The 13,461-nt window shown below is 50.8% G+C and overlaps 1 protein-coding gene across 1 annotated transcript; it reads left to right on the plus strand.

Annotated features, from left to right (window-relative positions):
- Nucleotides 1-4,983: 4,983 nt before the first annotated feature.
- Nucleotides 4,984-13,136, plus strand: ngfa (nerve growth factor a (beta polypeptide)). The gene is made up of 2 exons (XM_029720310.1): nt 4,984-5,075; nt 12,053-13,136. The coding sequence occupies exon 2, from the start codon at nt 12,064-12,066 to the stop codon at nt 12,937-12,939; it is 876 nt and encodes a 291-aa protein (XP_029576170.1). The 5' UTR covers nt 4,984-5,075; nt 12,053-12,063; the 3' UTR covers nt 12,940-13,136.
- Nucleotides 13,137-13,461: the final 325 nt, after the last annotated feature.

The following is a 13,461-nucleotide window of genomic DNA, read 5'->3' on the forward strand; positions in this document are numbered from 1 at the left end:
GCAATGCAGGTGTAGAAGCATGGTGGCAAGGAAAAACTCCCTAGAAAGGCCAGAACCTAGGAAGAAACCTAGAGAGGAACCAGGCTATGAGGGGTGGCCAGTCCTCTTCTGGCTCTCATTTGATACAATCACCTTCCGGTGTAAAAACCATGGAAATTAAAAACAAACAAAAAACTGTTTTAATTAACCTCTCTAGTACATGTGGGACGAACTCGTCCCACCTACGTAACAGCCACTGAAATCCAGTGGCGCGATTTTTGAATCGTTAGAAATGCTATAACTTCAATTTCTCAAACATATGACTATTTCACAGCTATTTAAAGACAAGAATCTCGTTAATCTAACCCCACTGTCCGATTTCAAAAAGGCTTTACAACAAAAGCAAAACATTAGATTATGTCAGCAGAGTGCCCAGCCAGAAAAAATCTGACACCCATTTTTCAAGCTAGCATATCATGTCACATAAACCCAAACCACAGCTAAATGCAGCACTAACCTTTTATAATCTTCATCAGATGACACACCTAGGACATTGTGTTATACAATACATGCATGTCTGTTCAATCAAGTTCATATTTATATCAAAAACCAGCTTTTTACATTAGCATGTGACGTTCAGAAAAAGCATAACCACCGCAAACTTCCGGTGAATTTACTAACAGTTTGCTAAATTACTCACGATAAACGTTCACAAAAAGCATAACAATTATTTTAAGAATTATAGATACATTACCCCTCTATGCACTCGATATGTCCGATTTTAAAATAGCTTTTCGGATGAAGCACATTTTGCAATAATCTAAGTACATAGCCCGGCATTACAGGGCTAGCTATTTAGATACCCACCCAGGTCAGCATCCACCAAAATCACATTTCCTATAAGAAAGATGTTCTTACCTTGCTTGTTCTTCATCAGAATACACTGCCAGGACTTCTACTTCAATAACAAATGTTGGTTTGGTCCCAAATAATCCATCGTTATATCCAAACAGCGACGTTTTGTTCGTGAGTTCTAGAATGCTTCTTCGCGGTGTCGCGCATGGCGCATTGGCGTGTCAAAAATGTCTAAATATTCCATTACCGTACTTCGAAGCATGTCAACCGCTGTTTAAAACCAATTTTTATGCCATTTATGTCATAGAGAAGTGTTAATATTCCGACCGGGAGTATGCATTGAGCCTAAACAGCCGAATAAAATTTCTCCTCAGAAGCGACTCATGCACGCGCATCATTGAAAGGTCCTCCGAGCATCCACTTACAAAAGGCGATAATATATTTCAACCTGAGGTTCCCTCGTAAACCTTCAGTTATTTCGCGGGCTCTGAGAGCCTATTGGAGCCCTGGGAATTGTCACGTTACAGCTAAGATCCTTACTTTTCAATAAAAAGAGGTAAGACGCACGACTCCTTGTCAGACAGGGTACTTCCTGCTTGAAGCCTTGTCAGGTTTTTGCCTGCCATAGGAGTTCTGTTATACTCACAGACACCATTCAAACAGTTTTAGAAAATTCAGAGTGTTTTCTATCCAAACCTGAACAATAATATGCATATTCTAGCTTCTGAGTTGGTGTAGGAGGCAGTTAAAAATGGGAACATATTTTTTCCAAAATTCTCAATACTGCCCCCTATACCAAACAGGTTTTAAGAAGTAGGCATTGGTCTTAAACCGAAAAAGGAAAGGAAAATCACATGAGCACCACAATGCCTACTCCACCCATGCTCTACCAAGGTTTTACAGCACCACAATGCCTACTCCACCCATGCTCTACCAAGGTTTTACAGCACCACAATGCCTACTCCACCCATGCTCTACCAAGGTTTTACAGCACCACAATGCCTACTCCACCCATGCTCTACCAAGGGTTTCACAGCACCACCCTGCCTACTCCACCCATGCTCTACCAAGGTTTTACAGCACCACAATGCCTACTCCACCCATGCTCTACCAAGGTTTCACAGCACCACATTGCCTACTCCACCCATGCTCTACCAAGGTTTCACAGCACCACAATACCTACTCCACCCATGCTCTACCAAGGGTTTCACAGCACCACCCTGCCTACTCCACCCATGCTCTACCAAGGTTTTACAGCACCACAATGCCTACTCCACCCATGCTCTACCAAGGTTTCACAGCACCACATTGCCTACTCCACCCATGCTCTACCAAGGTTTCACAGCACCACAATACCTACTCCACCCATGCTCTACCAAGGTTTTACAGCACGCAGCTTTGACCTACTACAATAGCTATGTATCTGTCACGTCCTGACCAGCAGAGGGCATATTGCTTAGTCTAGGTCAGGATGTGGCAGGTGGTTTGTGTTTGTTTAATGTTGATGATTGGGACTTCCAATTGAAGGCAGGTGTGTATAGTTGCCTTTGATTGGAAGTCCTATATAGGTGTGTGTGTTTGTCTTTGGGGTTGTGGGGAATTGTTTGTGTGCACTGCGTTGGTTTGAGCCTGCCACACTGTTACCATTGTAAGTACTGTTTATTGTTGTTTTTGTTCAAGTGGATGCCTTACATGTTTCCTTTAATAAACATGAGTGTCCACAATCCCGCTGCGCCTTGGTCCTTCTCTCTTAAATACGACATATTCGCCGAAGAGTACGACATATTCGGTGACAGAATTCCCCACCAACACAGGACCAAGCAGCGGAAGAAGGCTGGTGAGGACTGGGAGACACGACGGGTAAGGGAGACCGAGAGGCACCCCCAAGATTTTTTTAGGGGGGGGGCACAAGGGCTGTTTGACGGCGTCAGAGCTGCCCGCCAGTCAACAGTCGTCAGAGCTGCCCGCCAGTCAACAGTCGTCAGAGCTGCCCACCAGTCAACAGTCGTCAGAGCTGCCCGCCAGTCAACAGTCGTCAGAGCTGCCCGCCAGTCAACAGTCGTCAGAGCTGCCCGCCAGTCAACAGTCGTCAGAGCTGCCCGCCAGTCAACAGTCGCCAGAGCTGCCCGCCAGTCAACAGTCGCCAGAGAGGTCAGACTGCGCTGAACTGCCGGAGTGGCCAGACTGCGCTGAACTGCCGGAGTGGCCAGACTGCGCTGAACTGCCGGAGTGGCCAGACTGCGCTGAACTGCCGGAGTGGCCAGACTGCGCTGAACTGCCGGAGTGGCCAGACTGCCCTGTTCTGCCGGAGTGGCCAGACTGCCCTGTTCTGCCGGAGTGGCCAGACTGCCCTGAACTGCCGGAGTGGCCAGACTGCCCTGAACTGCCGGAGTGGCCAGACTGCCCTGAACTGCCGGCGTGGCCAGACTGTCCTGAACTGCCGGCGTGGCCAGACTGCCCTGAACTGCCGGCGTGGCCAGACTGCCCTGAACTGCCGGCGTGGCCAGACTGCCCTGAACTGCCGGCGTGGCCAGACTGCCCTGAACTGCCAGACCGTCCCGAGCTGCCAGACTGCCCAGACTGCCCAGACTGTCCCGAGCTGCCAGACTGCCCAGACTGTCCCGAGCTGCCAGACTGCCCCGAGCTGCCAGACTGCCCCGACTGTCCCGAGCTGCCAGACTGCCCCGACTGTCCCGAGCCGCCAGACTGGCCGGACTGCCCCGACTGCCTGGAACGGCCAGCACCTGAGCCACCTCCAGGATAGGTGGGTTGGGGAGGGAGGGTGTAGCACAGTGCCGTCGGTGACGGCAGCCACCCTCCCTTCCCTCCCTTATTGTTTAGGGGGTATTGTTTGTTGGGTTTTGTTGGGGTATTGGGGATTTTCTTGTGTTTTTCTTTTTTAGGTGCATCCTGGAGTCTGCACCTTGAGAGGGGGGTACTGTCACGTCCTGACCAGCAGAGGGCATATTGCTTAGTCTAGGTCAGGATGTGGCAGGTGGTTTGTGTTTGTTTAATGTTGATGATTGGGACTTCCAATTGAAGGCAGGTGTGTATAGTTGCCTTTGATTGGAAGTCCTATATAGGTGTGTGTGTTTGTCTTTGGGGTTGTGGGGAATTGTTTGTGTGCACTGCGTTGGTTTGAGCCTGCCACACTGTTACCATTGTAAGTACTGTTTATTGTTGTTTTTGTTCAAGTGGATGCCTTACATGTTTCCTTTAATAAACATGAGTGTCCACAATCCCGCTGCGCCTTGGTCCTTCTCTCTTAAATACGACATATTCGCCGAAGAGTACGACATATTCGGTGACAGTATCTATCTTGGTCCATTGTACTTCAAGCAATATGTATACATAACTAAATAACAATTAATTATACTAATTAATTAACTAATTAATACAAACTACTTATATTAAGTAATAGTAAATTAATATAAGTAGGCCTTATAAATAAAAATAAATCAGTCAATGTGTCCTTGAGGCACTTAACCCTAATTACCTCTATTGTTGCCATACTACTATGGCTGACCCTGTAAAACAACACCTATCATACTACTATGGCTGACCCTGTAAAACAACACCTATCATACTACTATGGCTGACCCTGTAAAACAACACCTATCATACTACTATGGCTGACCCTGTAAAACAACACCTATCATACTACTATGGCTGACCCTGTAAAACAACACCTATCATACTACTATGGCTGACCCTGTAAAACAACACCTATCATACTACTATGGCTGACCCTGTAAAACAACACCTATCATACTACTATGGCTGACCCTGTAAAACAACACCTATCATACTACTATGGCTGACCCTGTAAAACAACACCTATCATACTACTATGGCTGACCCTGTAGAACAACACCTATCATACTACTATGGCTGACCCTGTACAACAACACCTATCATACTACTATGGCTGACCCTGTACAACAATACCTATCATACTACTATGGCTGACCCTGTACAACAACACATTCTGGTTTATGTGACAATACATCATCTCGTTTGATTTTATTTGTTAAATAGCTGTTGGCTTTCTGTACTGAGCCAAACTGTATGAGAGACACTAGTCTCACATCTCTGAACTTCTGCGTCAAGTGAAGTGTGTGTGTGTGTGTGTGTGTGTGTTTCAGAGAGAGAGCTGGTTCAGGGTGGTCCCGATGGCAGGTGTGAGGGGAGTCTGGCTTTAGAGTGCTTCACAGAACACTTTACCTGGACACCTTCCACAGGTAGGCTTCAACACACACACACACACACACACCAATCAACACACACACACACACCAATCACCACACACACACACACACACACACACACACACACCAATCAACACACACACACACACCAATCACCACACACACACACACACACACACACACAGGAGCGCACAAAGGGTTGGAGGGTTAAGGGTTGGAGGGTTTAAGGGTTGGTGGGTTTAAGGGTTGGAGGGTTGGAGGGTTTAAGGGTTGGAGGGTTTAGGGTTGGAGGGTTTAAGTGTTGGTGGGTTGGAGGGTTTAGGGTTGGTGGGTTGGAGGGTTAAGTGTTGGTGGGTTTAAGTGTTGGAGGGTTTAAGGGTTGGTAGGTTAAGGGTTGGAGGGTTAAGGGTTGGAGGGTTGGAGGGTTGGAGGGTTAAGGGTTGGAGGGTTGGAGGGTTGGAGGGTTGGAGGGATTAAGGGTTGGAGGGTTTAAGGGTTGGAGGGTTGGAGGGTTTAAGGGTTGGTAGGTTAAGGGTTGGAGGGTTAAGGGTTGGAGGGTTGGAGGGTTGGAGGGTTAAGGGTTGGAGGGTTGGAGGGTTGGAGGGTTGGAGGGATTAAGGGTTGGAGGGTTTAAGGGTTGGAGGGTTGGAGGGTTTAAGGGTTGGAGGGTTGGAGGGTTTAAGGGTTGGAGGGTTAAGGGTTGGTGGGTTGGTGGGTTGGAGGGTTAAGGGTTGGAGGGATTAAGGGTTGGAGGGTTTAGGTTTGGAGGGTTGGAGGGTTTAGGGTTGGAGGGTTTAGGTTTGGAGGGTTGGAGGGTTAAGGGTTGGAGGGTTTAGGGTTGGAGGGTTTAGGGTTGGAGGGTTTAAGGGTTGGAGGGTTTAGGGTTGGAGGGTTAAGGGTTGGAGGGTTTAAGTGTTGGTGGGTTGGAGGGTTTAGGGTTGGTGGGTTGGAGGGTTAAGTGTTGGTGGGTTTAAGTGTTGGAGGGTTTAAGGGTTGGTAGGTTAAGGGTTGGAGGGTTAAGGGTTGGAGGGTTAAGGGTTGGAGGGTTTAGGTTTGGAGGGATTAAGGGTTGGAGGGTTGGAGGGTTTAAGGGTTGGAGGGTTGGAGGGTTTAGGGGTTGGAGGGTTTAGGTTTGGAGGGATTAAGGGTTGGAGGGTTGGAGGGTTAAGGGTTGGAGGGTTTAAGGGTTGGAGGGATTAAGGGTTGGAGGGTTGGAGGGTTAAGGGTTGGAGGGTTTAAGGGTTGGAGGGTTTAAGGGTTGGAGGGTTAAGGGTTGGAGGGTTTAAGGGTTGGAGGGTTGGAGGGTTGGAGGGTTTAAGGGTTGGAGGGTTAAGGGTTGGTGGGTTGGTGGGTTAAGGGTTGGAGGGTTAAGGGTTGGAGGGTTGGAGGGTTAAGGGTTGGTGGGTTAAGGGTTGGAGGGTTTAGGGTTGGAGGGTTTAAGGGTTGGAGGGTTTAGGTTTGGAGGGTTGGAGGGTTAAGGGTTGGAGGGTTTAGGGTTGGAGGGTTTAAGGGTTGGAGGGTTTAGGGTTGGAGGGTTAAGGGTTGGAGGGTTTAAGTGTTGGTGGGTTGGAGGGTTTAGGGTTGGTGGGTTGGAGGGTTAAGTGTTGGTGGGTTTAAGTGTTGGAGGGTTTAAGGGTTGGTAGGTTAAGGGTTGGAGGGTTAAGGGTTGGAGGGTTGGAGGGTTGGAGGGTTAAGGGTTGGAGGGTTGGAGGGTTAAGGGTTGGAGGGTTGGAGGGTTAAGGGTTGGAGGGTTAAGGGTTGGAGGGTTAAGGGTTGGAGGGATTAAGGGTTGGAGGGTTTAAGGGTTGGAGGGTTGGAGGGTTTAAGGGTTGGAGGGTTGGAGGGTTTAAGGGTTGGAGGGTTAAGGGTTGGTGGGTTGGTGGGTTGGAGGGTTAAGGGTTGGAGGGATTAAGGGTTGGAGGGTTTAGGTTTGGAGGGTTGGAGGGTTTAGGGTTGGAGGGTTTAGGTTTGGAGGGTTGGAGGGTTAAGGGTTGGAGGGTTTAGGGTTGGAGGGTTAAGGGTTGGAGGGTTTAAGGGTTGGAGGGTTGGAGGGTTAAGGGTTGGAGGGTTAAGGGTTGGAGGGTTTAAGTGTTGGTGGGTTGGAGGGTTTAGGGTTGGTGGGTTGGAGGGTTAAGTGTTGGTGGGTTTAAGTGTTGGAGGGTTTAAGGGTTGGTAGGTTAAGGGTTGGAGGGTTAAGGGTTGGAGGGTTGGAGGGTTAAGGGTTGGAGGGTTAAGGGTTGGAGGGTTGGAGGGTTAAGGGTTGGAGGGTTGGAGGGTTGGAGGGTTTAAGGGTTGGAGGGTTTAGGGTTGGAGGGTTAAGGGTTGGAGGGTTGGAGGGTTTAAGGGTTGGAGGGTTAAGGGTTGGAGGGTTAAGGGTTGGAGGGTTAAGGGTTGGAGGGTTGGAGGGTTTTAAGGGTTGGAGGGTTAAGGGTTGGAGGGTTTAGGGTTGGAGGGTTAAGGGTTGGAGGGTTTAAGGGTTGGAGGGTTGGAGGGTTTAAGGGTTTAAGGGTTGGAGGGTTAAGGGTTGGAGGGTTTAAGGGTTGGAGGGTTTAAGGGTTGGAGGGTTAAGGGTTGGAGGGTTGGAGGGTTGGAGGGTTTAAGGGTTGGAGGGTTTAAGTGTTGGAGGGTTTAAGGGTTGGAGGGTTGGAGGGTTTAAGGGTTGGAGGGTTAAGGGTTGGAGGGTTAAGGGTTGGAGGGTTAAGGGTTGGAGGGTTTAAGGGTTGGTGGGTTTAAGGTTTGGAGGGTTTAAGGTTTGGAGGGTTTAAGGGTTGGAGGGTTTAAGGGTTGGTGGGTTAAGGGTTGGAGGGTTAAGGGTTGGTGGGTTGGTGGGTTGGAGGGTTTAAGGGTTGGAGGGTTGGAGGGTTAAGGGTTGGAGGGTTAAGGGTTGGAGGGTTTAAGGGTTGGAGTGTTGGTGGGTTGGAGGGTTAAGTGTTGGTGGGTTTAAGTGTTGGAGGGTTTAAGGGTTGGAGGGTTGGAGGGTTGGAGGGTTGGAGGGTTAAGTGTTGGTGGGTTTAAGTGTTGGAGGGTTTAAGTGTTGGAGGGTTTAAGGGTTGGAGGGTTGGAGGGTTGGAGGGTTTAAGGGTTAAGGGTTAAGGTTTGGTGGGTAAAGGGTCGGAGGGTTAACCCTCCCGTGGTCCTCGTATTATGCCTACACCCCGTGTCCTCCGGGTCACCCTGTCCTGTCTTGGCTAAACGCCCAATGGGCACAAGTGTGACAGTATTCGTGTGAACAGCCTTTGCAGATGTATTTCTTACACCTGCAGCACACTGTGTCTTCGAGTCCTTCTTCAGTGGGCAGAGCTGACACCTCTTTCTCTTACTTGCCCCGGCTGGGGGGGTTGTGCGTAGCAGCGGCTGGGCCAGCGGCGGGATCCTTGGGTTGTTGACGAGCCGTAGCACGCTGCAGGACTTTGACAAGTGCCGACGCCGCTTCCGTGCGGGGGAGATGCTGCCTTCTTTGGATCAATGGCTTCACAAGTGCCTTTCCCAGCTGCTCCAGGAACACCCTCCTCTTGTTCTGCTTCCGAGGCATCCAGTTAGGCTTGATCTCTCGCCATATGACAAAGGCGTTGTAGGAGGACACGTCAAGGATGTTGTGGAAGATGACCAGGGGCCAGCGGGCAGTCATCCGGCTGCAGCTGTAGGTTCCAACCACCTTGTCTAGGTTGTCCACGCCCCCTTTGTTGCAGTTGTAGTCTAGGATGACGGCCGGCTTCCTGTCGTGGCGATCGCTAATGTCGGCCTCTGTGTGCAGCGTGCTCAGAAGTAGCACGTTCTTCTTTTTCTTTGCTAGGTAGGACACTAGAGTGGCGGTGGGCGTGAAGGCAAACCTTGAGGACAAGACCTGTCTGCCCTTTGACTCGAGCAGCGCCGGAGGGAGCTCGGCCTTGTTCTTTCGCACCGTGCCGACCATGGTGAGGTTCCTCTCAAGGAGCTGCTGTCCGAGTTCGTAGGAGGTGAAGAAATTGTCACAGGTGACATTGTGACCACTCAGTCCCTTTGTCAGACCGAGGACGACGCGCATCCTCTGGTTCTTCTCGGGGCCTACGCTGGCCGCCTTACCGGTGTAGACTTGCATCTTCCAAGCGTAGCTGGACTTGGAGTCGCAGGCCACCCACAACTAGATGCCGTATTTCGCTGGCTTGCTGGGAATGTACTGTCGGAAAGGACAGCGTCCTTTGTGGAGGGAGAATAGATAAGCGTCATTACTGGCTCATTTGGGCCAACGGCGTTTATGTTGCACACGCGTGCACACATATACTACTACTACTACTACTACTACTACTACTACTACTACTACCTCTCTATACATATATATATAGAACGGGACCAGTTGCTCGTCCACTGTCACGTCAGGCCCTGGGTTGTAGAGGGCTGGCAGCCGCTCCTCCCACTGGTCCCAGACCTCTCTTATGGCTGCAAGTTTGTCCGTGGCAACTCTCGCGGGTTTCGACTGGCGGTCATCGAATCGTAGCAGCCTCGAGTACTTGTGAAAGACCTTGAGCGGCATGGTGGCGCGGAACACGGTCCAGCCGCAGCCTCACCTCAGGACCTGTAGACACCTGCTACGATTAGCAGCCCTATGTAGGCTCGCAGGTCGGTGGCGTCCATGGCTCGCCAGCCGTCGCCGTATTTTCGCGCCCCCTGCAGATTTGTCATGTCCACAATTATCCTTTCTATTGCCGGTGTGACAAACAGGTGGAAGGTGGACGCGATGTCACGGGCACGCGACACGGCATAGGCTGTGGGACCCGGCCTCACGACAGGGCCAGGGTGGCAGATCACACGGTCGTGGTGATAGGTCACAGAGGACCATTTGATTTTGCCATTTGGGCTTGGGCGGCGACCATCTCTTGGTCTCGCTCTTGGTCTCGGTCTCGCTCTCGGTCTCCCTCTTGGTCTCCCTCTAGGTCTTCCTCTTGCTCTTCCTTCGAAGAGGAGCACGACTGCAACGCGTCGTCGGTCTCGCACTCGGGGTTGTATTCCTCCCTGTCTTCATCTTCCGACACGTCCTCCTCCTCCTCTTCGGAATCAGAGTAGTCTTCTTCTTGGTGGACACTGGAGAATATCTGTTCTAGGACCTGCGCCGCGGTGAAACGCACGGTCATGGTGGCGCCTTGGGTCCGCTGAGCAGCACGCCTGCAGTACACGCCTGCTCGGGTAGCCACGTCGTCATGCAGTGCGGCCTACCTTCCCCTGGACACCATTGGGTCCACTTGGTTGCCCTCTTGCACACTGATGCTGGGCATGTCTGGACATGTCTGGTCATGTCTGGGCATGCATGTGTAGCTGTGTGCTGCTGCTCAGCCCTGTTGGACCGCTGGCCGGCTCCCGGGTAGCACGGGGGTCGTGGGATAAGTGCTGGCTGGCTGGGTCACTCTGACCCAGGGACAACGTGAGGGGGATTTATAACATACACCTTGCTAGTGCTGGCTGGGTCACTTTGACCCAGCCGAGACAGCGGGGACCACCTCAAAACACAGGGCCTGGGTCACTCTGACCCCAGGACAATGGGAGGGTTAAGGGTTGGTGGGTTTAGGGGTTTAAGGTTTGGAGGGTTTAGGTTTGGAGGGTTTAAGGGTTGGAGGGTTAAGGGTTTTTACTTAGTGATGAGAATTGGTATTAATTCTGAGTGGACCAAATATACATTCTGTATTTCTTCTTTCAGTCCAATGCACACACACGCACGCACGCGCACACACACACACACACACACACACACACACACACACACACACACACACACACACACACACACACACACCGTATGTTAAGCTTATCCCATAGACTTTGCTAGATGACACATTTTTGTATTTGTCCCATTATGACGCATGTGCAGCGCCATTAAGGCCATCTACATTTCGAAGTAGTCAATTTTCTTCCACTTCTTCTATGAGCAGGTTGCATACTGCCACCTGGAGGGTTTTTTTACTGGTGATTTACAGTTATGGAATGTTTGCTCACAAGTATAATTCATTGGCTGATTCTTCCTGATAACCTGGATGGACTTGTTTGATTCTTCTTTAACCCATAGGAAGTCCCACCCAGTTCCCTAAGTCCTCAATGTGTCCCCTTCTTTATCTCTATAGGGTATAGGGACGTGTGTTGATGCTGTTGTTGACAGGACGTGTGTTGATGGTGTTGTTGTTGACAGGACGTGTGTTGATGCTGTTGTTGACAGGACGTGTGTTGTTGTTGACAGGACGTGTGTTGTTGTTGTTGACAGGACGTGTGTTGATGGTGTTGTTGTTGACAGGACATGTGTTGATGTTGTTGTTGTTGTTGACAGGACGTGTGTTGTTGTTGTGTTGTTGTTGACAGGACTTGTGTTGATGTTGTGTTGTTGTTGACAGGACGTATGTTGTTGTTGTTGACAGGACGTGTGTTGATGGTGTTGTTGTTGACAGGGTGTGTTGTGTTGTTGTTGACAGGACATGTGTTGTTGTTGACAGGACGTGTGTTGATGCTGTTGACAGGACGTGTGTTGATGGTGTTGTTGTTGACAGGACATGTGTTGATGGTGTTGTTGTTGACAGGACATGTGTTGATGGTGTTGTTGTTGACAGGATGTGTGGTGATGTTGTTGTTGTTGTTGACAGGACATGTGTTGTTGTTGACAGGACATGTGTTGTTGTTGACAGGACGTGTGTTGATGTTGTTGACAGGACGTGTGTTGTTGTTGACAGGACGTGTGTTGTTGTTGACAGGACGTGTGTTGTTGTTGACAGGACGTGTGTTGATGTTGTTGACAGGACATGTGTTGTTGTTGACAGGACATATGTTGTTGTTGACAGGACGTGTGTTGTTGTTGACAGGACGTGTGTTGTTGTTGACAGGACGTGTGTTGTTATTGTTGACAGGACATGTGTTGTTGTTGACAGGACGTGTGTTGTTGTTGACAGGACGTGTGTTGTTGTTGACAGGACGTGTGTTGTTGTTGACAGGACGTGTGTTGATGTTGTTGACAGGACATATGTTGTTGTTGACAGGACGTGTGTTGTTGTTGACAGGACGTGTGCCCATGAGGTCGTTGCTGTTGGTGCTCCTGCTGATTGGCGTCCAGGCTGTACTGAACATGGGAGGTGCCCTGGGCCCGGTGGCAGCCAACCACAGTGCAGAACACCACACAGTAGCCAATGGCAGAGCAGAACAGCAGCGGGCGGCCCGCCTCTCAGTGTCACCTCAGCAGGAGCAGCAGACACAGCAGAGACCCAGCCGGACCAGACAGGCCCACAGGCCAGCCTCTCTACCCCAGGACAGGAGCTCTTCCCTGGGCCACTCTGAGACAGGCTCCCCCTCTACCCCCTCCATCCCGGAGGTGGACCCCAAACTGTTCAGCAAGTTACGCTACCACTCCTCACCCCGCGTCGTCTTCAGCGACGTACCCCCCTCTCACCACGGCCTGGGGGGGGAGACGAGGGAAGAGGAGGGAGAGGAGGAAGTGGGGAGGGTGATGGGTGGGGGAGGGAGGGTGAGGCGGAAGGCAGGAGGGCAGCCCATGCACAGAGGGGAATACTCCGTGTGCGATAGCATCAGCGTTTGGTTGGGGAACCTGACCAAGGCCACCGACATCGCCGGCAACGAGGTGGAGGTTCTACCAGAGGTGAAGATAGACAACGTCCGCAAGAAACAGTTCTTCTACGAGACCACGTGCCGCGTGGCCACACCCCCGGTGGGCGGAGCCGGGGCTGGGGGAGGAGTTATGGGAGGCGGGCCCAAGGCGGGGGCCAAATCAGGGTGTCGCGGCATCGACAGCCGTCACTGGAACTCCTACTGCACCAACACACACACGTACGTGCTCGCCCTCACCAAGTCCAAGGAGCAGACGGCGTGGAGACTGATTCGCATCAACGCAGCGTGCGTGTGTGTCCTCAGCCGCAAGTCCTGGAGGCACTGACCTTTAACCCCTGGGACTATGGACCCTGAACCACACATTATCATCACTGGCCTTTAACCCCTGGGACTATGGACCCTGAACCACACACCATCATCACTGACCTTTAACCCCTGGGAATATGGACCATGAACCACACACCATCATCGGCCATCACTAGGGGTCGAGTATGATTGTCCTCCTGGTGGGTCCTGCTTGTAGGTCTCACCCCCCCCTCCCCCCTCCCCCCCCCTCCCCCCTCCCCCCCCTCCCCCTCCCCCCTCCCCCCTACCTCAGTCAGACTCCTGGTTTTTATATTCTAACTTATGAGGACTGTAAGTCATATTTATATTTTAAACAGTCAAATATGAATATATATTAAATAAGTGTATATATATATATATATACACACGTCATGAATTCAAGCTTTCATTGTTGTGTTGTTGTTGATGGTGTTATTTATTAAACTCTTTCGGTATACGCCTGATTCTTTTCTCTCTGCCGCATCACTGTTGGAGGTCTTCAGAGATTCTCTGTTTATACCAT

The sequence above is a fragment of the Salmo trutta genome, chromosome 28, assembly GCF_901001165.1.
Source record: "Salmo trutta chromosome 28, fSalTru1.1, whole genome shotgun sequence".
NCBI lineage: Eukaryota > Metazoa > Chordata > Actinopteri > Salmoniformes > Salmonidae > Salmo > Salmo trutta.